At 33.2% G+C, this 27,820-nt stretch overlaps 1 protein-coding gene across 12 annotated transcripts in view; it reads left to right on the top strand.

Annotated features, from left to right (window-relative positions):
- Relch (RAB11 binding and LisH domain, coiled-coil and HEAT repeat containing) overlaps positions 1 to 27,133 on the top strand; it is a 114,691-nt gene extending 87,558 nt beyond the window's left edge. For 3 of the 12 annotated variants that reach the window (XM_010644873.2, XM_010644872.2, XM_010644869.2), the window contains 9 exons: positions 486 to 592; positions 1,864 to 1,963; positions 6,914 to 6,996; positions 7,764 to 7,827; positions 9,281 to 9,419; positions 13,965 to 14,081; positions 17,661 to 17,749; positions 19,091 to 19,161; positions 26,743 to 27,132. In XM_010644873.2, coding sequence (XP_010643175.1) covers positions 486 to 592; positions 1,864 to 1,963; positions 6,914 to 6,996; positions 7,764 to 7,827; positions 9,281 to 9,419; positions 13,965 to 14,081; positions 17,661 to 17,749; positions 19,091 to 19,161; positions 26,743 to 26,863 — 891 coding nt within the window. In that variant the 3' untranslated portion in view covers positions 26,864 to 27,132. Of the gene's footprint in view, positions 1 to 485; positions 593 to 1,863; positions 1,964 to 6,913; positions 6,997 to 7,479; positions 7,563 to 7,763; positions 7,828 to 9,280; positions 9,420 to 13,964; positions 14,082 to 17,660; positions 17,750 to 19,090; positions 19,162 to 26,742 lie in introns of those variants that run through there. The other 9 variants (XM_033757376.1, XM_033757374.1, XM_033757370.1 and 6 more) reach the window with 6 other exon arrangements.
- The last annotated feature ends 687 nt before the right edge of the window (positions 27,134 to 27,820 follow it).

Genomic DNA, 27,820 nt, shown 5'->3' with positions numbered 1-27,820 from the left:
GTTTTTCTTACATTTCCTAATTTTGCAGATTTGGTTTTGCTAACATTTCTTAACAAAAAGAAAAAGTATTTTCTGCTGGTCATGGTGGCACATACGTGTAATCCTAGTACTTGGGAGGCTGAGGCAGAAGGATTGCCATGAGTTCAAGGCCAGCCTGGACGTACATAATGAGTTCAAGGCCATTTTGAAGTGCATAGAGAGACTACCTGCTCCAAAAAATATCATATGTGGAGTAATGACTACCATATTGAACAGCACAGGTCTAAATCAAAGAATAAAGTTTGTCTGTATCATCATACCACTGGACATAGATGTGTTTACCATAGGACATTATCATAGATAGACTTAATATTAAAATAGTTTTCATTTTCTAATTAGAATATTTTCCCCATGTTTGGTAGCATTTTCTAATTGTAGGTAGGTAATTATGATATTAGTACTACTTTATTGCTTTGAAATTCAGTATAAGTATTTTTCCTCTATAGGAAGAAGACCGAAAACTGTTAGTTGGATTTTTAGAAGATGTAATGACTCTGCTTTCATTGTCTCATGCTCCTCTTGACAGCCTGAAGGCTTCCTTTGTGGAACTGGGGTAAAACAAAATAATAGTTTATAGTTTTTTTTTAATGGCATATAAAGGAAAAAAATAAAAGATTCAGGAAAAAATATCAAACAGAGAGAAGCCCCAGGATGATGGTAATGCGACGTTACACTCTTTAATAGTTTTAAAACTGTCCAAAGCAATACCCATTGAGATTGAAACAAGAGGGTTTTCAGAAGGGGGAGTGAAAGGGCTGTTATATGCTTAAACAGTTAAGACAAAATAAAGAAACAAATAATTAAAAGGCTTATGAAGCCTGACATGGTGGCACACACCTGTAATCTAATTCTGGGAGGCTGAGACAGGAAGATTACAAATTTGAACCCAAACTCGGCAGCTTAGCAACTTAAAGAGACCCTGCCTCAAAATTTAAAAATGAACTGGGGATGTCCTTCAGTATGATGGCCTGGGTTCAATCTCCAGTATCGGGGGGGTTCAAATTGGATTTGTAGAATAAATATGTTTTAAGTCTATACAACAATTCTCTTGGTTTTGGTTTTTGACTTAACTTTTTTTAATTTTTTCCTTATGTGGAAATTCGTAATGTTTTATAATCAACACTTTTTTAAATGGGATAAAGAGTACATATGCATGTGTTCTTTGAAGTAATTGGAAAAATTAAATCAGGAAAAGTTTCAAAAAAATACAGCTTCTACAACTGAAAAGGGTGCCTCAATTGAAAGTGAGATCCTTATTCTTTTGTTTAATTTGCTTAGTCCTGCTGATAATTACATCATCTGGTTGCTAAAGTAACTTTATCTCAGTCTTTACTGAAAACAGGCATATATATACGGTTGTTAAACATACCATCTCATATATAGATAAGCTTCATAAAACATAGCCATCTATATGTATGGTTTGAACTTATTTGAACCTACTGCAACTTGTGGCATAAATAGGAAATTTATTGTTTCTTCATTGTTTATAGATACCACAGTACACCCACAGGAGTCTTAGTCCAGGGCTCTTCCCTATTTTGTTATAAATTATATTTTTCTTTAAAAATTTTGTCTCTATTAAAATTTCTGTCACAATTGCAAATGCGTAGAGAAACTAAAAGTGTAATTTCTGAATATGATTTGTTGTTTTATAAGGTGACTTCTTTTTTAAAAGACTCTTAGCTGTGGCCTACTAAACCATACCGTGTATTTCTATGTGTTCTGCTGCTATTTTTGAAATTAATATTTCTTATACTTAATGTTTTTCAGTGCACATATAAGGCACTTTGGCTGTGTATTTTGACACTAATATTTTTCTTGCAGTGCAAATCCAGCCTACCATGAGTTACTGTTAACTGTTTTGTGGTATGGTGTTGTCCATACTTCAGCACTTGTGAGATGTACTGCTGCTAGAATGTTTGAGGTATGTTACCCTGTGCTTATATTGGTTCCAGTTATGATTTTTTTTCTTCTTCTTCTTATTTATTTTTTTTTAGTAGAGAGAGAAGGGCAAGTTTCTTTAAGCAAGCTTTATATACTGTATTGTGTTAATATAGTTTATGGATTTAAATATTGTCTAGTTGTGTACTGTGTGATGGTGCAGAAGTTTAGATTTAATGTATTTAGAGTATTCTAGCTTTTTTGGCACCTTAAATGTTACTCTCAGTTCTAGTTCTCAAATTTTGTTTTAAATCTTATTTTTAATTTCCATCCTGTATAAATCTTTCTGGCTCTGTGCTTCTACTTACTGAGGTAAATGATTACTAAAATAAACTAAAACAACATAGGGTATCTTTCAAGTTGTTGATTTCATTAAAAGCATTTAAAAAATCAACTATTGCAATTAGGGAAATACTTATTTTACTCATTCATACTACTTCACTGTCCTTCACTATTCCTTCTGGAATAACACTCCTATGCATTAAATGTCTGTAGACTGATGAATTTACCGTAATTTCATTAAATTGTGTACCCACAGACATTAAACATGAAAACTGAGGTATTATCTATATTTAGTCCCCATAAAATAGGAAATTATGTCATAGACTATTATATATTTATAAATATATGTGTCTTGAACTTTAATTTGATTATGCTAATTGGCTTAGTGTTTCTTGGTGCTTTTGAGTTACCATAGAGTCAGGCTGCCTGGGTTCAGTTTCCATCTCTGCCACCTAGTGACCTAGTAAGTTACTTGGGCAAATTTGAACTTCTCCACAACTTAGTTTCCTCATCTACAGAATGAAAAACATAATAAAAAAGTACCCATTTCACAGAATTTTGTTAATATTAAGTAAATTAATGTTTTGAAAGCTTTTAGTGCATTGCCTGGAACATAAGAGCTTATACATGTTTTATTTCACACGATAATAGGGAACATATACTTATTAAAACTAAAATTGTTCCTAGTGTACATGTGAGTCTTAACTGTCTTTTTTTTTTTTTTTTTTTTTTTTTTTTTTTTTTTTTTTTTTTTTTTTTTTTTGTACCAGGGATTGAACTTGGGTCCTTGAGCTTGCCAGGCAGGCCACCGAACCACTGAGCTAAATCCCTGGCTTAACTGTCTTAAAGCAGTTATTTCCATAAAAAGAATTGAGTAATTTAGTCTTCTACAGTTTTGTAATTTCACCACAATCTAAGATAAATTGCAGTTGGAAGGCGAGGCTACTGATATGTTTAAAATACTTGCCTTTAGCTGAGTGTGGTGGTGCACACCTGTAATCCCAGCACTGGGGAGACTAAGACAGGAAAATTGCTGTGAGTCTGAAGCCAGTCTCAGTTACATAATCAGCTCAAGGCCAGCCTGAACTACATAATGAGACCTTATTAAAAAAAAAATTGCCTTCTAAAATTTATGAGTATATAAGTTACATTCGTGAAATCTAAGGAAAATGCATTCTTAATAGGAGATTGACTCTGTCCATGTCATTCTCTTAGGTATTACATTTTTTATCAAAGATCTGTAATCAAGGGCTCTTTGTCAAGATGAATGCCAACAGTTTACTTTTATGTCTAGTACAAGTTCCTTCTAGGTATTAATTTTGATTATGCAATATGCTGAAAAGACACATTACTATGAAAGAAAATTCTTCATTTCTGTCTTGCCCCTCAAAAGGAGAAAACATTCTTATAAATGAAGAGTGAAGAGATTTTTTTCTTTCTCTCTCTTTTTCTTTTTTTGTACTGGGGATTGAAACCAGGGCCTTTACACTGAGCTACCAGAGTGCTGGGGTGGCAGGTGTGCAGCTCCACGCCTGGCTAAGAGAGATTTCTTTAATACATTCTCTTCATGAAACTTTATTCAAAGATCATGAAGCTATTTATTTCCTTAAACTCTTAGTTTCTAAAATGTATGTATGTACTGATGAAGCATACCATATAAATGAAAAAGTTTAAATAAAATGAAGCTTCCATTTTTTTGTTTGTTTGGTTGGTTTTTGTTTGTTTTGTCTTTCTGCCTTGTATCTTATATGTGGTCTTTGTCTGATTTTGATTTCTGTTTGCTGTTAGTGCTGGTCTGGAAACCATACCTGTGCAAAAGCATTTTTAGTGTGGAATGTTCCTTATGAACTTGAGTCTAGTTGAGATGCTACTTGAGTATTTCAAATTCATTATCATGAAATTTTACTGAGGGCCTGAAATTTAACTCTGGTGTTTCACCTGGCTCGCAAGCACAAGGTCCTGAGTTTGATCCTTGGTTCAGGGAGTTGGGGGGCGGTAATTTATTGAGCATTATCAGTAAGTTGTTAATAGTTACTTTTTTTGTTAATGATCCTAATTTTGAACAAAATTATATTTATAAAATATGGTTCAGAAGATTTCCTTTTATATTTCCTAATTTAGAATTAGGCCTGATCTCCCCCAAAGTGAGTTCATTCAAAATAAAAACATTAAAAAAAGCATACTTAAAATAACTTTTCAAAAAGTGAAACCAATATCTCTTGAGAAATAGATATATCAAGAACCTAGTATGAAATACTTACTGAAGAAAAACACCAAATTTAGCTTAATTTTTAGATGGAAGGACAAAAAATGGATAATCAATTACATTTATCTCATTTTTAAGTAAGAGGGTATATCTTACCTTTTGAAGCAGCAACTTAACAAAATGATTGTAGAATACCTTACTATGTGATTCTTAGCATGACATCGTGGATTTCCCAAAAGATGTATGAAAGAACTTCCTATAATTATTTCTTATATCAGTCATGAGGAAAGTGATCCTCTAATATTAGACAACTTATAGAAGATTTAAATATTATCAGACAAGATTGAGTCCATTTTTGCCCCACCAATTTTTGGCTCTAATACCTTGGACAAATTAACTTCTCCAAGCTTCAATTTCTTCATCTGCTAAAATTTTGATGATATTTTTACTTAGTTCATCAGATAAAAGATCAAATGATATATTGTGTGTAAAAAATCATAGCTCTTAGTTTACTTTCTGATTTTCTAGCTTAATTAAAGGAATTAAACTTAAAACCCAAGAGCAATGAAAAGTTAACTTGTCTCCTAGATTATTCTCTTTTTTTAATGCTTTTGGTGGGAGTAAGATAGCTGATATTTCCAGATAAATTTTACTGATTCATATCTAAGCTATCTTATTTCTGATACAGAGAAGAAAGTTTTAATTGGAAGTATTTGAACTTCCTTGTCCTGTTGTTACCTAACACCTGCAATATGTAAGGGAATAGTAAAAGTTCTGTCATTTTATTGGTGCCTAGTTATGTTTTTTCATAAAAATTATTTCAGAATAACAGAGTAGATTCTAACATAAATCAGTTAGTAATTAGTAACAGAAATATTCCAAAATTAAGTATGCACATAAAGTGAGCTATTGCTCTAATGTGCTGTATAGGCAGAATATACAACAATAGATTTTTATTAAAAATTCTGTGGCATCTTTGATCTGTGAAGATGAGTTCCATTACTAGGTGAACAGGTTGGTTAGCATTTAGGATTAATTTGTGCTTACATTCTGAAGTTGAGGAGGGAGTAAGCTCAAATTTTTAAAATATTTGTAGAAACAAATGCTGCTCAATATGGTTCTCTTGTTTGCAAATTAGTTTTGTTTTCTAAATGAATTATTTTTATAATTAGATATAGAGTCAGGTTAATTCTATTCATCATATTTTTAAATCTATATGCACGTTTTAGAGAAATATAAAACAGGTTAGAGGTTAACTTCAACATTTTTAAATTTAATATTTTTCCAAATATATCACAGATCATATAGTTTTTATCTGGCATGGTGGCACACACCAATAATACCAGCACTGAGTATTGGGAGGCTGAGGCAGGTGGATCCGAAATTTAAGCCTACCCTGGGCAATGTAGGGCCTTACTGAGACCCTATCTCAAAAATAAAATAATAAAAATAAAAGGGCTGAGAATGAAGTTTAGTGCAAAAGCCCTGGGTTCACTCCCCAGTTCTACAAAACACTGTGTGTGTGTGTGTGTACATGTACATTTTTAAGTAGTCACAATAAATGCTCATTTCTTGAATGCATACTCTTTATCGTGCACAGTACTTTAGTACATGCAAACTAATAGCACAATAGTGCCTTGAGTTAGATGATAATATCACCATTTTCAAATGTGAAAACTGAGTTTCAAGAGATTATGTGATATACTGTATTTAGGACTGCAAGGCTAATAAGTGGAGAGAACTGGAGTCTGAACCCAGAGCTGATTTCTAAGTGTTATACTTCAAGAATATTTTGCTGGTCTGTACTTCAAAAGAGAAAGTTATGTGATTTAAAAGGTTGGGAATTTTTCTGTGTGATTTTTAATTTACTTGCCATAGAATAGTTGTAACTGCTAGCCATTTGAGTTTGGTTTAAAATCAGCCCAGTTTGTACTTTGTTGGTCATAATAAAATCATACCAGGTTTGTTTTGAGAATTTTAACCATACAAAATATGTGTCCTCTTCTTAGCGCCTTTGTTAAAGAAATAAAATTTTCAGGGCCGAGGATCTAGCTCAGTAGTTCCGGCGCCTGCCTCGCAAGCACAAGGGCCCGAGTTCAATCCCCGGTACCAAAAAAAAAAAATCCATGAAATAAAATTTTCTTTTACATTGCATTTTAATTGAACATGGAAATTAGGTAGACTTTTTGACCAAAAGTACAAACTGCCATTGAATTGGTGATAACATCTCTTTTTGTGGACCGCTAGGCTATGTAAGCTTTATTTTCCTCCTAAAGCATTCTCTGCCTTTGTAAACATTCTGGTAGCAGTTTTTGCTTAGCTTCTAATTTTGGTTTTGCTTTTGTGTTTTCTCTCTCTTGGTTGTTCCTTTCTTCTTCCCCATGGCACACTGTGTTTGCTCTTTCCATGCATCACCTGTGAATACCCCCTGCGCTGACCAATCAGCTGTTGGTGAAGGGGGTGAATGAAACTCTGGTAGCTCAGAGAGTTGTTCCTGCTCTCATTACTCTCTCCAGTGACCCTGAAATGTAAGTGTCATCCCTGCTTTTTACATTCAGCATCCCTTTCAAAATGAGCCTGTCAGGAAATAACCATCAGCTCTAAAATTCATTCAAGAATCTCTTTAAAATAATAGTATTGGATTATGCTTGATTTTAGACTTTATTGTCTTACTATTTGTATATCTTGTTATGTTTTAAATCAACCTTCATGGCAAGCCTAATTGGGAGGCAATGTATTAGAAAAAAAGAATATTAAAAGCTTTTTCAAAACTTAAAACATGCTGATGGACTATTTCTTCCAAGCCAAGAAAGGATGCTCTGCTAATCTTATTAACAGGTTGTTCCCAGTAAGTGTAGTGGCATGAACCAGACATAACATTTTAATGTCTCATGTGGGTGACTAAACCAAGAAAGGCCAATGAGTCTGCCTGCCCATCCTCAGTCACAGCTAACCCAGTTCTCATTCCAGTTTACCAAACCATTTTTTATTGCATGTTGACTGGTTTACAGCTGACTCTTCGAGGCATGAGTGAAGCGTTAGTTGACAAGCGGGTTGCTCCGGCCCTTGTTACCTTGTCCAGTGATCCTGAATTGTGAGTTTCTTAGACTGCGACCTTAAGTTCCCTGCCTGTCTTTTTGAGCATTCTTCTTGGTTTGCTTTTTAAAAAATTTAATTTGTCATTGCTAGAGACTAATACAGTATTTTTGCCTTATACTTACTTTGATGCACATTTTAATAGTATACATTTTTAAAATCTCAAAGTTCAGTTTCTTTCTTTTTAAATTTCTAACAGCTCTGTCAGAATTGCCACAATTCCAGCCTTTGGCACTATTATGGAAACGGTTATTCAGAGAGAGGTAGGAAATCATTAAAATTTATTTATATCTATGTACTGTTAGAGTAATTGATGACAAATTAGCATACACATACCTCAGGATAAAGGCAAGGAGAATCATACCTCTTCATTGGTAAGGGCCAGAGAAGGATCTCAGTATTTAAAAACAGGATACCCTAACTGAATAATAGGTAGATTTCCCCATTCTATGAGCTAGTCTATATTCCAGGAGGGCTATTCCATATTCCATAGCTCTAGTCTTCTCAGCTTAAATGTAGGCTAACCCTTAGATGTTCTATTTTAAGCCTAGCTAAGTACTGCAGTTTTGAATAATCTTTCACATCAAGTCTAGTTCCCAAACCTTCCATTATTCCATAGACTTCTGGCCAATCTAAAGTTTTGATTGCCAGTTTCCACAAATTTAGACTGTGTTACCATATAACATCAGGGACACAAATTTGTTTCATTTTCACATATGAAGGAAGGCAGGTGCAATCATGTATTCTAACAACTATGTCATTGAAGCTTTAAAAGTCATCTAGTAGACTACAGTCTGCCATCTTGTTATGGCGTATATCACTGTAAAACTTGTCTGTGTCTCCTTTCATAAAACTAACAAGGTCTTCCTCCCTAAAGGTATATTTTGATTATGAAACTAATTTCATTTCAAGTTTTTTAAAGCAATTCTATTTGTAACATTGACTATAAGATACTTTTCAAAATTAGTGTCAAGATGTCTTGTTTTTGTTGTTACCATGTTGAACATGTTCTTATACAAATGAAGAACCCTGTATGTTAGGAGATAAATTATTTGTGCACATACTGTCTAGTCACATAAGTGGAAAACAGTTTTCTCCATTTGATGGACATTTTATTTGAAAAAAGAAAAAATTCAATGAAAATTTTCAGATTTCTATAAAAATTTTAAATTTTGTTGTAGAAAGAAATACTTTCCTTTTTTAAATTTACTTGTCTGTCACAGAGAAAAAGGATATCATTCTGCATTGCTTGCAGTTTTGGCACAATTTCAACATGTTCTTAAATCCTAAAATAAAAGTCTTCTAGGGAAACATGAGTAAGATATAACTCATTGATGACTCACTGCTTGCAAGAGGTGAATAACTGAGTAACTTACACTGTAATTTATTTTAAGAATTATATGTTAGATATAAAATCATCATAAAATGATCTTTTCCTAAATATGGGATATTTTCCTTTTGTTTTAAAATCTTGTCAGTGAATATTTGTATTTTTTAAATAAATTAAGAATTATTAACAAGCATAAAAAGTAGTGAAACCTTTTCTGAGCTAAAAGACTATATAAGTACTTCATTAATTCCACATTTTTACTATCATGGAGTTATACATCTGTTGAATACCCTGCTGCAAGTAATGTTTAATGTGTATCTTTCACTTGAACCACACTATTCAGTTTTTAATATTCTATAAAATGACTACAATATCTACTCTTTAAGTTGCTGGAAAGAGTGAAAATGCAGTTGGCTTCTTTCCTGGAAGATCCTCAGTATCAAGACCAGCATTCTTTGCACACAGAGATAATAAAAACATTTGGTAGAGTTGGACCTAATGCAGAACCCAGGTTCCGAGATGAGTGTAAGTTGCATTTTTTACCTTTATCATAAATTGTAAGATCACAACTAAAAACTTCTCTGAGGATTTGTCATGTTAAAGCCTTGCTATACTTTATCTTTTGTGTACTGAGAGCTGAACTGAAAACAAGTCTTTTTTGTAAGTTGATCACTATTGTTTTTAGTGGATGGTTTCGTGTACTATGTACCAGTTGCTATAAAATTTATGAAATGTAACTCTAAAGTTATAGTAGAAATGTATCAATAACTGTTCACTGTAAAAACTGTTCACTGTGATGTTATGTTTAGAGGGGTTTTTTTTATTTTTAAGAAAAGTTTTATGTGTTTCTAGACTTGTCCTTACAGGAAATATATATTTGTCACATTTACCGTGCCATCAGCACTACACACCACTTTGTTTTGGGTCACAGTTTGTAGATTGCTTAAGTGATCTGCATGATTATTTTAAAGCCTTCACTCTAATTTTTTTTTCTTTTTTGTGGTGCTGGGGATTAAACCCAAGACATAGGGCATGCTAACCAAGTGTTGTTGTACCACTGAGCCACATCCCAAGCCCTTTTTTTTTTTTTTTTTTTTTTTGGTACTAGATATCGAACTCTGGTCCTTGCACTTGCGAGGCAGGTTGCAAAACCACTGAGCTAAATCCCTAGCTCTAATTTGTCTCTTTACTGCAGGTTTCCACCTTTTTTTTGAGCAGCATCAAACATCTAGGAATTATTACTCCAAAAGTATATCAATTATCACTGCTATACTTCAGCAGTTTTATTGTTAGCAGTTTTACACGCCTTCAGGAGGCCCATCACATCAGCCACTTAGAATCATTTTTGTTTCTAGTACAATATTGGAGTCTGCAATAGACTAATTATTCCATATTCAGCCCAAAGTATGTCTTACCATTTTAAAGATAAAAGTCATCAACAAAAAAATATTAAGTCAATATTTGGACTGTAGTGTTCAGAAGGCCTGTTGAGGACATGGGTAAGTACCAAACTATAGGAACACAAATAGTAGCATTCTTTTTCACTGGATATTTTCATAATTATCCAAGCAACAAGAAAAGATTGGTATTTTAGTTAGAAGTAGACAGAGTCTCACATGTTATCTTGTAGATAATCCTAGTAGGGGGTCAGAAGATACTTCTACTTCACTGAGGTGTTTACTTCACTAAGGCCAAGAAAGTTACTCTTAGTTTCTGGATTGAAAAATAAGTGAATTGTAATGGTGGCTTGTGCCTTGATGTTCAGTTAAAACCTTTTTATGAACATTCAAAAGAGAGATTTATGATAAGCTAGGAAGAATCAATCTGTGTTGCTATAGGCTCAGCTCCATTTATTTTGATATATCTTTACAGTCTTTTGTCTTCAGTAATGTTAGGACTATAATTATTCCTCAAATCAAACATAATATCTGAATCTTAATGTCTCTTTCTAGAATTTTCACGAACTTTTAGAGGTAATCATGTTACTAAACAGCTTTATTTATGAACTGGATACCTACCTATTACATTTATTAAATGTAAAGAACTATGTAACAGAAAATAATTTTTTCTCTCAAAATTGTCCTAAAGTAACAATTAAAAGTGGACTTGGGCTGGGAATGTAGCTCAGCAGCATTATCTGCCTGAACAAGAATAGATCTTTAAAACTATTATCCTTAAAGCCTCCTACAACTTAGTGTATACTAGCAAATAATATATCTGATATAATCTTTAACACTCTGTCACAGCTGGACCTTTTTTTGCGGGGGAGGTACCAGGGATCTAACGTGGGTCCTTGCACTTGCGAGGCAGGTGGTGGAACGATTGAGCTAAAATCCCTGGCCTTTTTTTTTTTTTTTTTTTAATTATTCTCCTCCCTGCCTTTATTTCTTTGAACTTATTTCCCAGCCAAATGGATTGGTTTTTGCTTTAAAAGTTTATCCTAATTTAATGTTCTATATTATGATAAGCAGAAAACTGGTGGCACGACCCTATAATCCCAGCTCTGAGGGAGGCTTAAGGCAAGAAGATTGCAAGTTTGAGTCCCAGCAGGGCAATTTAGCAGGACCCCTCAAAATAAAAACTAAGGACTGAAGATGGTTCAATCCCTTGTACCACAAAACGAAGGAAGGAAGGGATGGGAGGGGAGGGGAGGGGAGGGGAAGAGAGGAGAGGTGAAGAGAGGAGAAAAGAGGGGAGGCAAGGGAAGAAACCAGGGGACGAAACCAGACCCCACGAAACACAGCAGGCCTTATGATACCTGGAAAAAAAATCATAGCAAAGTAAAATCCATATCAAAGAGAATATTATTTATAGATAGTCCCCTTCAGGAGTTTAGAGGAAAGACGAAAATTTCAAGGTCTTAATGTCATTGGAGAGTAGCATTTTGGGTACTTTGATTTTGTGTGTGTGTGTGTGTGTGTGTGTGTGTTGTTGTGAAAAAAATTTTGGTCATTCTATTTCTTAACTAATAGAGAACATTAGTTCTTTCATTATCCTGAGTTTCTTTCTCTGTTCTTAAGTTATCCCAAGACTTTTGATCTTAATTTTAAGGACCAAATGTTTTATCTGGAACACTATGTAGTTTCTTGTTTTCAGCTATTTAATTTTATAAGACTTTTTGAAAATATTCAATCGTACTTTGAAGATCTTCTTAAGGGTCAGTTCTCCATTTCTTTTTTTTTTTTTTTTTTTTTTTTTTTTTTTTTTGAGTACCGGAGATCAAACTGAGGACCTTGGGTTCACCAGGCAGGTTCAGTGAGCTAAATCCCCAGCCTGGTGTTCCATTTTTTAGTAGTCTTTTCTGAGTTCGTTATCTCAGTCCTGTATATATTACCAAAAAATAAGTAAATAAAATGACAAAATTTCCTGTACTTTGGCTTTTGGATCTATCTTAGAATACTTTTAGAAACTTAGAAGCAGAAGTAAGATACTAAGGGAAAAATCAATCAGTTCATCTATGGGTTGGTCTATTTTGTTTGCAATTTTAAGTCTCTAATCTGCCCTTTAAAAAAGACTTCTGCAGTGGTCTTATATTGCTTATTTCCTATTTTTATTTCCCACTAAAAGTCAATTTCAGAATTATGCCCACCTAGTTTATTAAACCTTCTGGTCTTTAATGTCCTACTGCTTTTAACCATTTAAATCCATTTGATGGATAAGTGAATTAATTATACAGATACAGCCCAGTATAGTATATAAACACTAAAATCTTGGATTTTGCAGTGATTCATATATCTTGTTGAGAATTAGGAAGACCCTTACTTTAACCCTAGATTCAAATTTTAAATTAACTTCTGTAGATCTGTCTTCTAGCAAGGCAATTTTAAGGGGTGTAATGCAGTATAATTGTTCCATTCCTGAGAAAACTAAGCAAAGTTCAGAAAAAGAAGGAAAAAATGGGCCGCGCGTGAGTAGACAAAGTATATGAGGAAAGTAAGTTTCAGAAGGCTTGAGGAAAAATGAGCTACTCTGACTTTGGTGGGAGAAACTAAGATTCACCATTTAAATGAGACCTTGATATACCAGTTAATGAAGCTGACAACTGAATGTTTGGAGATTTTGTCTCCTAATTTTTTTCTAGGGCTTATCTAAAGAATACTACTACTCATTTTAACAAGTCAAAAAATCACCTAAAAATGACAATTTTAATTGTTTTTATAGGGTTTGTTTTGTTTTGTCATTTACTAAGGTAGCAAGGAAGTTGTGATTATAGTCTTAGTTTATTTAGGAAGCAGAAATTTTTCCAAGGGAAGACTGTTGCATTTACATACAAAAGCTTGTTGCAAAAGAGAAAGAGGTTGCTATAGTTGGTCAATAGTCTGTGCTAATGGAATGGTATTTTGTATTCCCTAACCAAGCAAAGACTAGAAAGGGGCCATGTGAAACAACATTTTAACAATTACATTACTGACTCTGAAACCATGTCTTCAAAGAATCCTGGTTTTACTGAGAAATGATATTCAGATAGCACAATCTTAGGCACAATAGGGATCATTGCTGCTGCATTGTATATTATTCTTGGACTATTGCTTTTATTTTCACAGTAGGCTGTGTTTTTTAAATCTTAAATTATTCTTTGAAAGTATTAAGCCCATTTGGGTGATTTGAAGACTTAGCTATCAGTGCTACTTGACATTGGTATTTGCTAATAATTTGATAAAGCGAAGGTAATAATAGTAGTATGAAGGACTGAAATAAGTTATTATTGAAAAAAGAATAAGTGTATTGTATTTATCTTTAATATGTTGGTAATTTTTGTAAAGAAACTTCCATAAGGACCGATAGCATAAGATAGAAGTTGTACATATTTGTTTTGCATTGTTCAAATTCGTGAATTAATAGTGAAGCCAAATTACCTACAGACAACCCCACAATTAGTTAATATAACAGTGCTATATAACCTTTCTCATAATTTCTTCCCTTCTAAGAAAAGGCAAACATACAATGTGGGTAGTCTTTGAAAGCATACAGCATTAAAATGAACTTTTATATATTAGAATACTTTTTTGAAAATTATTAGAGTTTAGATGTACGTTTGAGATTAAAATTTAACTATTTTTTCTTTTTCAGTTGTTATACCACATTTGCACAAGTTAGCTTTGGTGAACAACTTACAAATTGTAGATTCTAAAAGACTGGATATTGCTACCCATCTTTTTGAAGCCTATAGTGCACTCTCCTGTTGTTGTATCCTTGTTTCATTAAAGAATTGTATCTACCTTTATATAACCAGTTTTACAGTGAACCTCATTTGTGAAAGATTGAGAACTTTTTTCTTAAACTTATATAAGTATTATAGTAAACTGAAATTTTGGTTTGATCTGCCCTACTGCTTATTCTAGCCATCTTATAATCTTTAAAAATTATTTTAAAATTTCTGTTTATGTATTCTGTGGTTTCAAAGACACTGAGTTTTTTTAATGTAATGTTTTATGTTGTATTTATTATATGGAAGAAATGAACAGAATGAATTATAGCTGAGACTTCTGTTAATCAAAAGGAAGCTTTATATCTGTTTTGGCATTTTGATTTTTCAATGAAGTTTAACTATCAGTATCCAGCAGAATGCTATGGATTTTTCTTAGTGAGTTATCACTCCTTAGAAAAGTACAGAGCCAACATTACTAATCATCTCCAGTGATTACAGAAGAGGGAAGGAATTTAGAAATCATGTAGGTCCTTATCAACCTCTGTTTTGTAAATGATTAAAGCAAGACTTAAAGGCATTAATGACTTCTGCTTTTTAGTTAAAAGCAAAACTGTAATGAGAACAAAGAACTTTAGCCATCCTGTAAAATGTTCTTTTACTGTCCTCCACCTAGTAAAATAAAGCCAAGAAGGAAGTGAAGATGGGCAAAGTGAATTCCAGTTTCTACAATCTCTATTAAAGGGCAAAGGAGTTCAGAAAAGAGGAAATAAGAGATTGACCAAAGAATGAAAGTCTGAATAATCAAATGAACCTATAAAAGCACATGGTAGGCTACATAATCAGAGAAACATGATTATGGCAGGAAAAAATGATGGTGAAGCTTCCTAGATTCATAAGAAAAAAAAAAGAACCAAGAAAGAGTTTAAGGATTATTAATGATTCCTAGACTTTGTATGCTAGTTCATAGTCATAAACAAAGTGAGCAAGCAATTTTAGATAATTATGTTCTAAAATTCCACTGTGGTTCATTGGCACTGGACTTTTGACTGACTGGACTATACCAAGAGGTTATTTGTTCAAAATAAAGTACATAGGAAGAGTAGAAAAGTAAATCATGTTAAGGAGCTACATGCTTCTTTTGAAATGTTCATAGATGCATTGTTGAATGTATTTGATTTTAGCAATCTGCTACAAATGATATATTCACATAGATAATATAACCATATTTTTTGGTAACAGCAGAGCCATCATGTTTTCATAGTCTGTTACCTCAACTACTCATGTCTCCTATAGGTTTAATTCCACTAAAAGCAGAACTTACTATCATTCCTGATTTATCTTGTTGACTTTTCAACTTAATATAATATAGAGGAAGCAAAAAAGGGAACTGATATTCTGAATGAGCAAGGAAGAAATACTTTAATAATAGAGAAGTGACAGTATCCTTGCAAGAAAATAATAATAGCATGCAGAGTTGTATTTCAAAGAAAGAAAAGATTGGTATGATTATTAGAATTTCTGAAAGATATTAAAAACTTAAGCCACAGGCCATGTATAGTTTCTGAAGAAATAGGCCGCAATGAAAATGGAAAAGTTAAAAAATAAAAACTTAGCTCTGTAAAGTCAGATTTTCCAAGTAGGAAAGGCACTTGTTTTTAAAGAGCATAGCTAGTGAAATATATTATTATATGTCACAATATGTACAGACTATTTCTTGAATAAATGCAATAAAAGTCTTTTATCAGTACAGCAAATGAAAGGACCATCTTAAGAATTTGTACCTAAGTCAACAGAGTAGTGTGGTTACTAATAAAATCATGTTGCCCAAACCTATCCCTTTATATTCTAACCTGATCAGAACATGAGTATTCCTTTCATCACTGACATCATATTTTAATAGAGACATAGAAAAATTATAATGTGTAATATTTGGCATAACAAATCAGGAAGTTGTATTTAAGACAGATTGAAGAAATTTAGAAATTCTTAATCTGGAGAATGGATAGCTTGGGATGAAAAGATACTTGACATTTACTTGACAGGTGATTCTATAGAAGGAAGGTTAGGCACTCTTTGTGGCTAAAGCACAAGCTGAGGTTATAGTAAGGCCAATTTTGTTTACAAGGAAAACATACTCATAATCAAGCTATCTAAAAATGTAACCAAGCTATCTTCCAAAACTGAATCTCAAATTAGCAATCAGAGGACTTTTGATAATTGTTCATTAATAAGTTTGAAGTAACTTATAATACCAAATAACCTGTAAATTTCCAGTACTTGAAAGATTGTGTGATTTCATGGGGAAAATGTAGGCCCTGATGATAAGCAGAAAGAGAAAAGAGAACTTCCCTCTTCCTGCTGAAAAAAAAAAAAAGTATCTTGAACTTCTCAATCCATAGATCACATTCTTTACTAAACCAAAGGTCACTCACATTTGTATCTGAGTGGTACTTTCCCCATATCTAGAAAACAAGACTACATAATCATAAGGTTTCAGCCCTCTTTATATCCATTTTTATTCCCTTGAGTTTATAAGTCACTCATTATTGGTGCTTTGTTTATGAAGTTTTTATTTAAAACTTTTTAAGGAAGTACTCATATATTACACTGATTATTTTTCACAAAATTTGCTAGTTTTTTTCAAAAAGATTAATTAAACCATCTTTAAAGAAATGTTTCATTTTATGTATGATGTTAAATCAGAACTATTTTTAAATAACAGAATAAGGTGAGAATATGCCAGAATTGATGTGAATAGACAAGTTGAATTGTTTCCTTGAGAAATACATTTGCTGTTCTGATCCTTTCGAATGTCAAAATGATCAGCAAAGATAACCAGGAACAATATGTAATACTAAACTTAAAAACAAATGCTCTTATTACAACCAACATTCTGTTGGTCCAGTTTACTCACGACCAGTGGAAAGTCAGTTTAACAGGGTAGTTAAAATAGTAATCAGGATAACAGTATATACCTTAGATAACTACTTTAAAATATATAAATGTATTTTCTTTTATCAGTCATTTAGTTTAGGACTGATGCATTTCTGTGGTGTGAATCTGCTGACTTTAGGTAAACATCTTTTGCAGATAAACCACATCCATAATGAACCTGTCTATGATTTTCAGATTAACTTTCTTCAAACAATCCAGAAACATTTCTGACACTGTAGAATTTTGCTAAATTTTAAAATATTTTCCCAATCTTTTACAGTTGCATTATACATAGTAATTAAATCGTAATATGTTAAGCAATTTGCCTTTATTGTTTTCTGTTTTTTTAACAAAACTTTAAATTTAGTTGTCGTGGAAACAACTTCTTTACTTTCATTACATCATACTCATTCAAATGCCTGATTAGATTAGCATATGACTAAATTAGAGGATGTTACAATGGTGAATATCATTGATATAAATAGATTTATGAGACTAGATACAGTTGACTCTTAATAAATAACTTACTCCACAAGTGAGGTGTTGTTATACATGAAAGGAAGCCTGTGTACTCTGAGTGATCAGTATACCATAGCATTACCTATGAGGGCTTCTTTGTATGTAAACTATGTTGGACATACCACTTTGCTTTTATAAACCTTCCTTAACTAATGTGTCTCAAGTCATTTCAGAAGATTTAATGGTAAATCACTTTTTACCTGGCCTCAGATGTTTACGGACTGACATGGAACATCTCTCTCCAGGGCATGAGGTAAGCAACTGTTATTATCAGTGCCACAATCATACATTTTCATATCTTCTTATAGATTTTTGTTCTTTATATGAGACTTGATTATGATATGCTGTGCTTAATTTTTTTTAAATACCAATTGATGTCATTTTATGGACTTACTAGTTTTGATACCTAGAGCAACTTTAACATTTTTGAGGCTCTGTGTCATTCTCTAAAGTAGGGATAGCACATTCTCTTTCACTTTATATGATAATTTAGTAAGATAATGTATGTGAAATGTTTAATTATAAATTGTTAATTATCTTTCACTATTAAGTTTCTTGAAAGTAAAGTTTCTATTTTTCTGTTTCCTCATAATTCATTCCACTGTCTCCTTTTTTGTAATGTTTCCTATTCTATATTTTCAAACTGTTTTTGTCAGCTTTCCCCATTATATTTGACTTTTCTCTCCTAAATAAAATAAAAACTTTACTTCCTCCCTCTCCAGATCTTTTTCTTCCCAGTTGTCTGTACCTACTCTTTCATCTTTCTTACCCCCACATCAAATTTTTTGTTCAGCCTCTACCCAGAGCTAAAACACTCCATCTCCTTCAAGTTTATCTCTCTTATAAAAATGTAAGCTCTACAAAGAGAGGATGTAGTATGTTTAGCAGCTCTATCTTTAAGAAGCGCCTAGCGTATAGCAGGTAAACAATAAATATTGCTTTAGTGACTTCCATGGTCAAAGCATGAGTCAAGGAGAATATTCAGAGGGCTATTCAGTTTCTGGTGTGGTTGTGAACTGTTAGAGAAATTTGTTTGGATCCCCACTTTTTAATCACTGGTTCATTCTCCCTGCAAGGATGATGTTAAGTGTTATAATCTTAGATACTAAGCCTGTCACCACTTGTTACAACCTGGGAAAGCAAAGGAATATAGACTAGAATGGCTTTTACTGGAAAAGTATACGTGTGACTGCAGTACATGTATATGTTAAATGTATAGATGGACATGAGATGGTGAGAGAAGCTAATGGAGAATGGGAATCAGATTTAGAAATAAGTCTAATGAAAATGAAAATAAATTCTTAAGTTATATGATTGAGATTTGGGTTGAGGGGCGGTTTTTTGGAGATTGAACCCAGGCCCTCCTGCATGCTAAGCACACATTCTACAATTGAACTACATCCCCAAACCCCAGAATGAGATCTTTCAGAGCTGTTTCTGTAGTAGTCTGCCAATCTAATATGAATCCTTCAACAAAGTAACTGTTAAAAGTTTATGTTTTTAATTAACATATTAGTTTATGAGGGTGTTAATTAAAACTTTAAGTCATAGCATTTTATTAAACTGTATTTCACTAAAACAATTTTTTAATCAGGTTATTTTAAGTTCCATGATAAAAGAATGTGAACAAAAAGTAGAAAACAAGACTGTCCAAGAGCCTCAAGGGTAAGACATTAATTCTTTTTCAAGGCTTTATATTAACCTTAATTTCTATATCTAGATTTGCTATTGATAGGCATAATGTTTCACTTTGTCTTACTTTGTAGTCATTTATTTGGAAGATAGGACTTTTTGAAGAGGAGGGGAAGGGGTGGAGAAAAAGAATAAGATAAGGTTATTAACCAACTCCCTGTGAGAAATGTACTGCAAACACTTCTTTGTAAGAGAATCTTTTTTTGTCTATGATTTGTGTATCATTTTGGCCATTCTTTTAAGATTACAATACATGGTATATTAACTATTACTACTCTAATTTTTTTATAAAATTTCATTTTATTTTTCGTAGAAGAGTGCTTTGTGTGTGTGTGTGTGTGTGTGTGTGTGTGTGTGTGTGTGTGTGTGTTTTGTTGTTTTTGTTTTTTGTTTTGTTTTGTACCTGGGATTGAACTCAGTACCTTGCACTTGCAAGGCAGGCAGCACTACCACTGAGCTAAATCCCCTACCAACTTCTTATATTTTCTTTATTAATATCTACTTGTATTACATTAAAATTAAAAATGTATAAAAAAACAAAAATTGAGGAAAAAAGACTGTGATTTAAGTTAGCTGTTCTCAAATGCTGATCCATAAGCTATCTCATCAGAAGTATCTGAGAAGTTTAAAATTCATCTCTCTACCCCATTCTTTGTAGATTCCGCTCAACATCCTGTTTCAACCAAGGGTCTTCTTGTTTTAAAAAAATAAAAACCTCCAAAGAGTTTTTGATATGTAGTTGGATTGGAGACACAAGGTCAAAACAGTAGAAATTTGTGACATAGTTGCAAGATATAATAATTTGCTGAATAAAGGGTTGTAAAACTTAGGAACATTCTAGCCAAACTAATAATTCTGACCAAGCTGATTAGAAATTGAAAGATTCAGTGAAATTAAAATATGAACACAGAGGGGCAGGGATTTAGCTCAGCAGCACCGCACCTTTAGGTGCAAGGTCCTGAGTTCAATCCCTTGTACCAAAAAAAAATATGAACTTAGTTGTGAAAGAGTAATGTTGGTTGGTCACTCAAGGAAGGAAATAATTTACAAATGGATTGTGTTCTCTAATTCTTATTGAAGTAACTGAACAATATTTTAAATGGACTCACACGTAAAAAGCTCAGAAGTATATCCTTTAAGCTTGACTACTAGAAATACATTTTATCCAGTCATTCTGGGTACACTCACACACACATGCACGCAGCCTAACACACACAATCACTTTTTGATATATCAAAACCCTTTTTTTAACCTGTGATAGGAGCTTTTCTCTCTACATACTTGTACCTACCATTTTAGTCATGGAAAGTTAAAACAGCAGAAATTCATTGAAATAATAAAATACTTTTTTTTATTCAAACAGAATCTCTAAAATCAACACCAAAGCAAATATTTCTACTAATTTGTCATACATTAAATATCAAATTATCTAGAGCCTTCAGATTATTTTAAAACCTAAAAACTTTTAGAAGAAAATGAGGAAACTTCATAGAAATTTCCTTCCACTTTTTTCTCCACATTATATACTTTTGGAAGAAATTAGGTCATTTGGCATATAGAGCTTTTCACAGTTCTAATTTTGCTTACTGCATTTGCCTTTTGTTGTTGAATATGAACTCTATTTCCTATCAATTGGGTAGTTGAATCTTGATCTAGAGACTTAATTGGATATGCTTCTTTTGGCAAGACTGCTTCATAATAGGAGATAGGTTTTCATCCTAAAGCTGATACCTGTTTTTCTCCTTTTGGGGGAATGTTAACAAGCTGTTAATAATTAATGAATTTATTAATTTGAGGTTATGAAATACATTACCCTAATTCTATCATCCCTGTATCATTGATTACCTAGAATATTTCAATAATGAAAAATCATATAAGCTACTTATTACTCAATACTGTAGTTTATATGGTAAAGCCAAGACATTCAGCTTTGTTTTTATTTGTCAGAATAATAAATTGATTCACAGATAGATTTTATTTTTTAAAAAGTTATAAACTCATGTATTAAACTTACATGATTCAGTGTGCTGCATTTGTAATTCTTATTGATGCCCAAATTATCCCATCTTTAGCCAATTTGAATATTTTTTAAGTTGACTCCTAAATCCTTTTGACGTGGCTGTTTCTTACAATCTATATGACAGTACCATGAATATACTTTTGAAGGGTAAGGGCAAATGAACAGGACAGGTATACTTTTATGTATAAATTGTTCCTAGTTTTTAAAACACTTTTATTATTAAGATTTGTGAAGTTCAACATGGATTATTTTTATTCAGAAAAGTGGAGGAAATGCTAATATATTATATCCATTAATCTTTAACTTATTTATTTCTAATATGTAAAGCATGTGTGAAAACATTAACTATATTATCAGTCAGCAGATGATCACAGACCTGTAGACAATCAAAGCATTTACATGATTTTAACTTTTAAATGATTTGGTACTTACAGATACCAAATAAAAAATACAGAAAATATGTGTTGCAAGAATCAGAGGAATTTTAATCACATATCTCACCTTTAAGAGTGTCTTCATTTTGGGCACCGTGCTAGGGACTAAAAATAAATGAGTACAAATAAGTAAGTTAGCTTTGCCATCCAATAACTTAGAGTTAAACTAGACAAGATAAGGGAATGGCATTGTGTTACCTGTTATAATATTATAAATCCCATGTGGACATTATACAGGCTATATAAATACAAGACTTTTAACTACCAACAATAGGCAGGAGAGGCTTAATGAGGACCTTAAGATCCTTGGCTATATATCTCTAATATATATCTATATATCTCTAATATGCATATATATGCATATATATTAGAGATATATATCTAATATATATATCTATATATCTCTTATATATATATATCTCCCCTAGGTCTTTTCGACATAGGATTCCATCTTATTTTGTCTAGCTACTTCCTTCATCCTCAGGCCAAAGCTTAGAAGTCACCTTTTCAAGGAAGCCTTCCTTAAGCCACTCCTCAGAAGTCTGTTGTAAATCAAAAGCACAAGAAGAAAGCCTTGAACAGTAAGGGGAACTATTTCTAAGAAGGAAAAGTAAGAGTGGAGGCAAATAATGAAGGATACTTGTATCTGTGAAATGCTCTTCTAATTGCTGTAACCTATTAGTTCATCATTAAATTAATTCAGTTGGAGTCGGACACATCTGTAATCCCAGAACTGTGGGAGATTGATTTAAATGGATCACAAGAACAAGCCTAGCCTGGGCAATTGAACAACCTAGCAAGATGCTGTCTCAAAATAAAAAACAAAACAGGGAGTTGTGGCATACTCCTGTACTTGAGCCACTCTGGGAAGCCAAGGCAGGAAGATCACAAGTTCAAGCCCACCTTGGCCAACTTAGCAAGATGCTGTCTCAAAATAAAAGAAGGCTGGGGATATAGCCTAATGCAAAGGCCTTAATTTCAATCCCTAATACCACAAAATTAATTAATTAATAGTTAATAAAATAAAAACTAGAGAGAGCATCTCAAGTAGTAAGGATAAATGCTTCTTTATGATACTTCAAATATGTGCTGTAGTTATTTTAAATATTCTCTTCCTGAGATCTTTGTCTAAAGAAAGTTTTAAACACACTGATCTGCAAGCAGAAAAATATATACATAAATGGTTTTTTCTGTTCATTCAGCATTTAGTGAAACTCACTGAACACGTTTCATAAACTGTTAACAAAAATGAGCTTAGCTGGGCTGTAGCTCAGTGGTGCTGCCACCTGCCTCACAAGCGCAAGGTCCTGATTTCAATCCCTGCTATCAAAAAAAAAAAAAAAAAGATCTTAAATAAGGCATAGTCCTTTCCCACAAGATAAGGACTCACAGCTCAGCAGTGGAGCAGTTAAAAGTGTGTGTGTGTGTGTGTGTGTGTGTGTGTGTGTGTGTGTGTGTGTGTGTGTGTGTGTGTGTATGACAAAAATTAAACATTAAAATAGTGCTTCCACATTTCCCAGGAATCTTCAGGTATGAACAGTTGGCTATAGAGGCAAAGGGGAAAAAAGTGGGGATTACAGTGGACCCTCGAGTTATGACCAGTTTGACATACAAACTTGGGTTATGACAGAAATTTTAGTTTTAACTAACTAAGTCTTGAGTTATATCCTGAATGCCAGCCACTGTGCTTTGAGATGGTCTCAGATGCAGATTTAACCCCTAAAGAGTTCCGAAAGGTACATTACAACATCCTTTCCTGTATTGAGGAGTCCTGGGCCCAATGTCTGAGGACACAGATCTGCCTATATATGGGAGAGAGACTTTGAAGGTTGTGTAGAGGAGCCTGAGCCTATACCTTGAGTTACAACCAGCCCCTCAGGAATGAATTTAGTTCCTAAGTTGAGTCCACTGTATGTGCATAAAATCAGCACTGTGCATAATGACATAAGTTCGAAAAGAGAATATGTTGGAAACTCATAGTGGAGAATAGCCTAAGTATATAAAAGTGGGTAGGCACAGAACTTTGTTAGCCACACTTACAGGGCTGGACTTACCCTGTAAGCAAGGAGTTGGTAAACTTCTTCTGTAGACAATAAATACTATTTCAAGCTTTGAAGACCATAAGAACTTTAACTCAACTACTCATCTAGACTCTTCTATTTTAAGGAAAGCAACCATTGACAGTAAATTAATCAGCATGTCTGAGTTTCAGTAAAACTTAGCAAACAGCCAGACTTGGCCTGCCACTTGTAGTTTCCCAACCTTTAAGAACTTCGGTTCTCATAGGGTCCATGAGAATCACCTAGAAGTTGCTGAGTACCTTTCCCCCAGATTTTAATTTAGAAGGTTTGGGGTAAAGTTTGAGGATTTGCATTGAGAACAAGTTCCCAAATGTCACTGATACAGGTGCAAGAACCACACCTTGAGAGACACTGCTTTTTAGAAGCTGTACTCTTCTCTTAATGTAGAGAAGCAAGTGGAATAGCTTGGGAAACCACTATGGGGTCCATTATGAGATAGGCGTGAGCATAGATGGGCAAGTAATAGGCATCATTATTATTACTAACACTTATGAACCAGATATCATTCTGAGCATTTTTCACATACTTGCTAATGATTACCTTAATACTTTACAAAGTAGATACTATTCCCTTAACCACTATAATATCTGGGTTTGACAGTGAATATATGAAAAGATGGATCGGAAATATATTTCAGATGTGAACTCATTCTGACAACAGATTAAGAGTGAAGGAAAACAGATTCTAAGGGTTCCTAGACCTTGGTTTGAACATTTACGTGGTTGATGGCACAATATAACAAGAGAACTGTAGGAAGAACTGTTCTGAAGAGGAATTTTTATAATTTGTGGAACAGCTAGAAAAACACATAGGTGGCAATTGAGACTTAAGAACCTTAGCAAATAGGTATTAATTAAAGGATTAGGGTTAGGGAAGGGGCTCTGACAGGAAAGAGAAAATGGCAAGAAATTGCAGACCAGCATTTTAAGGTGCAGTGATTCAATGGTATACACCCTGATGAATATTACAAACCCCTTTGTAAAACTACTAAAAATTTACAGTGTAAAAAAAAAAAAAATAGTGCTATAACACAATTATTCTTTACTAGAAAGCTATACAAAATATATTGCCCAGGCCCTCTATCCCAAATGGAAAGTTCCATAAGCACTATGATTAGGTATTTTGATTTTCAAAAAAGCTCCCCAGGTGATTGTGATATGTTCTCAGTCGTGTTCTCAGGATATATCCAGCCTGCAGATGGTTTGTATCTAACTTCTCACATTTGTGGGCATGTGCTAAGTCACCTAAATCTTTTCTCCATGCCAAACATTCTTCATCCCTTTCAGTTTTACCCCTTCGGTAAAACCCTTAGGGTTTCCAGGCTCCTTTATATCATTGTTGCACTCTTTGTAGAGTATCATTAAAATTTGATAGTATTCTTAGGTATGATATGATCCATACAACCCCTTTTCCTAACTGTAAATTAAAATCAAGCATATCTTTTGACTTACACTGAGTTTTCTACAAAAAAGAAACACTTGTAAACCTCAGTGGTTAAGAAAAGACCCATTGGAAAGACTGGACTTGAACTGAGGTTTGAGAAATGGGTAGGCAGTGGAGAGAAAGAGGGATCTTAGTTTGAAAATTATTGGGCAATAGCAGTAGGCGGACCTGGCTGAAAGGGTGGGAATATAAGAAATAGGTGGTAAGAGTATAAAACACATGTTAGTTCACTACATTTCTTGAATATACACGCACATTATTTTATCTTGTAGTAAATGAACCCTGAAGATATTCGACCTGGAGTATGCTATAAAGAGGTCACTAGTTCTGTAATTCAATTACTATTTTGAAGTCATCCATAATTGAAGCATTGAGAGAAAGTTCTGTAATTGGAAAATTAAAAGCCAAGTGTTGGACCTTATATTACTTTGTGAGAAGAGGGGGGAAAAAAAGGAGAAGTAGTTCTCCAAAGGCAGGAAGAGAGAAACCATATTAGTGTACTGGAAGAAGAGACTTTGAAGGGGGAGAGTTGTGTTTGGGTTTTCAACTGAGTAGGTAATTGAGCGGTGCACACTGTGAAAGACACACGCCCAGATGCATTTGGTGGTAGCACCAGTTTCATGCTATAGTTCTAACAGAGCACCTCTTAGCTTGCCACACATTGCCCTTGACAAGTTTAAATACATTATCTTACTTAATCTTGGGATATTTTGCAATAGAAATTGCAAGCTGTGTTTTACAGATGAGGAAATTGAATTGGAAAGGTCAAATACATCTCAACCAAAGCCACAAAACAATAAACTAGGGTTCAGAGTCTAGTACAAGACTCTTTCTGTACAATAATTTGATAAATTGGCAATCTTTGGTACTCATTTAGATTTTGTTTATTCCCTACACTGCAGTTTGGCAAAAGAAAAAGAATAAATGAATTTGAAAACTGGTGATTCATAACATGCTTTTCCCCCCAAATAAGAATAGGAGTATTATCAGCACAATATGGATTTAAGTCACACCTCAAATGTTCCAGGATTGCTGTAAAAACTAAATGATGTCATTAAAAGAACAACTACTAACACTTGTGGCATGCTATTATATGTCTAGCATTGTACTAAGCACTTTACATTTGTTGTTCTTTTGAGATAGTATCACACTCTGTATTCAAGTGGGCCTTGAACTCAATATGCAGCCCAGGCTGCTCTTAAACTTGAAATGATCCTTCTATTCAATCTCCCCAGTGCTGGGCTTATAGGCATGCCATACCCAGCTTTTGTTTGTTTGTTTGTTTGTTTGTTTGAAGGGCTCCATTTTACAAATGAAAGAATTTCCTCTCTAATAAACTTGGTTCCAACCACTACTTCTTTCTTTAATATAAACAGTGAACATAGTACTCCTTTAATATAAAAAATGCATAATGAACACTCCTCAGCTAATATGATACATAAAACTTCCCTTCTTAAGCATTAATATCCCCTTTTATAACCCCCATGAAGAATGTATTGATATGTTACTAAAGAAATGAAAATTTGATATTTTTGTTTTTTAATTGCTTAACAAATTTTAAATTTATTTTTTCTAGCTCGATGTCAATTGCTGCAAGCTTAGTGAGTGAAGATACAAAGACTAAGTTTTTGAACAAAATGGGCCAGTTGACAACATCAGGTGCCATGCTGGCCAATGTATTTCAAAGAAAGAAGTAGAAGCAGGAAGGAAGCTCCCAGGAAACACTAAGATGGACCTCAGCAGACTGGTTCCTTGTACTTGAAGTACTTGCCTTTTTTTATTTTCTCAGTTTTTTGTTCTTCTATTATAATGTTATCCTAACCTCCAAAGATATTTGCACTGCTTTTGATTATTGCTGTGTATCTGTTGATTTTGGAATTATAACAACTGTGGTAATAGAAAATTGATTTGATGGCCTGTACCAAGTCCCTCTTCTGTGTTATCTTTGAGAATAATTTTTTACATATAAATGTGTATATAAATATATATATATATATTTATTTGCTTTTTTGTTTTATTTTTGGATGGGATAAATAACTAATATCTGTATTATACTCTAAGCTATTACAGTGGTACTTAAAATAATGTAAATTTGAAGTCATTGTTATAAAGTAATAAAAGTGGAGATTACCTAAGTATTTAAATTATGAAAGAATAATGCAAACTTTTTATTGTTTCCTGACTAGAAAGAGCCACCAGCATTACTCTGTGCCTTTTGAACTTCAGTTTGTGTATTCTGTAGGAATTATGTGCATTCCATTCACACGGTATTTCTTTATGCTGCTGTGATGAATTTGAATTACAAATCCTACAGTAAATAGATGATGAAACCTTCAACATTTCGGAACTCTCATTCATATTCGTTTAAGTGCTATTTAAACCTCCCCAGAACTTAAAAGCATATAATGGACTTACCTGAGGAAAGATAGCATTTAGCCATGGGGAGAAGTAACCAAGGTGAATTTTACAAAGTGTACAGTAGATTTAAATGCTCAAAACTATATGTAACTGAGAAGAGGTAATAATTGTGAATTTTCTCCCAAGTTGTATATGAAAGATAGTATAATTTGAATCTAAAATGTATCATTTGTCTGTGTAAAACATTTCACACAAAATGTTTTCTGATCATTTTAATTTTACAAGTTAGCTTTTTA

Source organism: Fukomys damarensis, unplaced genomic scaffold (genome assembly GCF_012274545.1).
Source record: "Fukomys damarensis isolate Sample0158 unplaced genomic scaffold, DMR_v1.0_HiC HiC_scaffold_30, whole genome shotgun sequence".
Taxonomy (NCBI): domain Eukaryota; kingdom Metazoa; phylum Chordata; class Mammalia; order Rodentia; family Bathyergidae; genus Fukomys; species Fukomys damarensis.
This window is presented reverse-complemented; position numbering and strand designations above follow the sequence as displayed.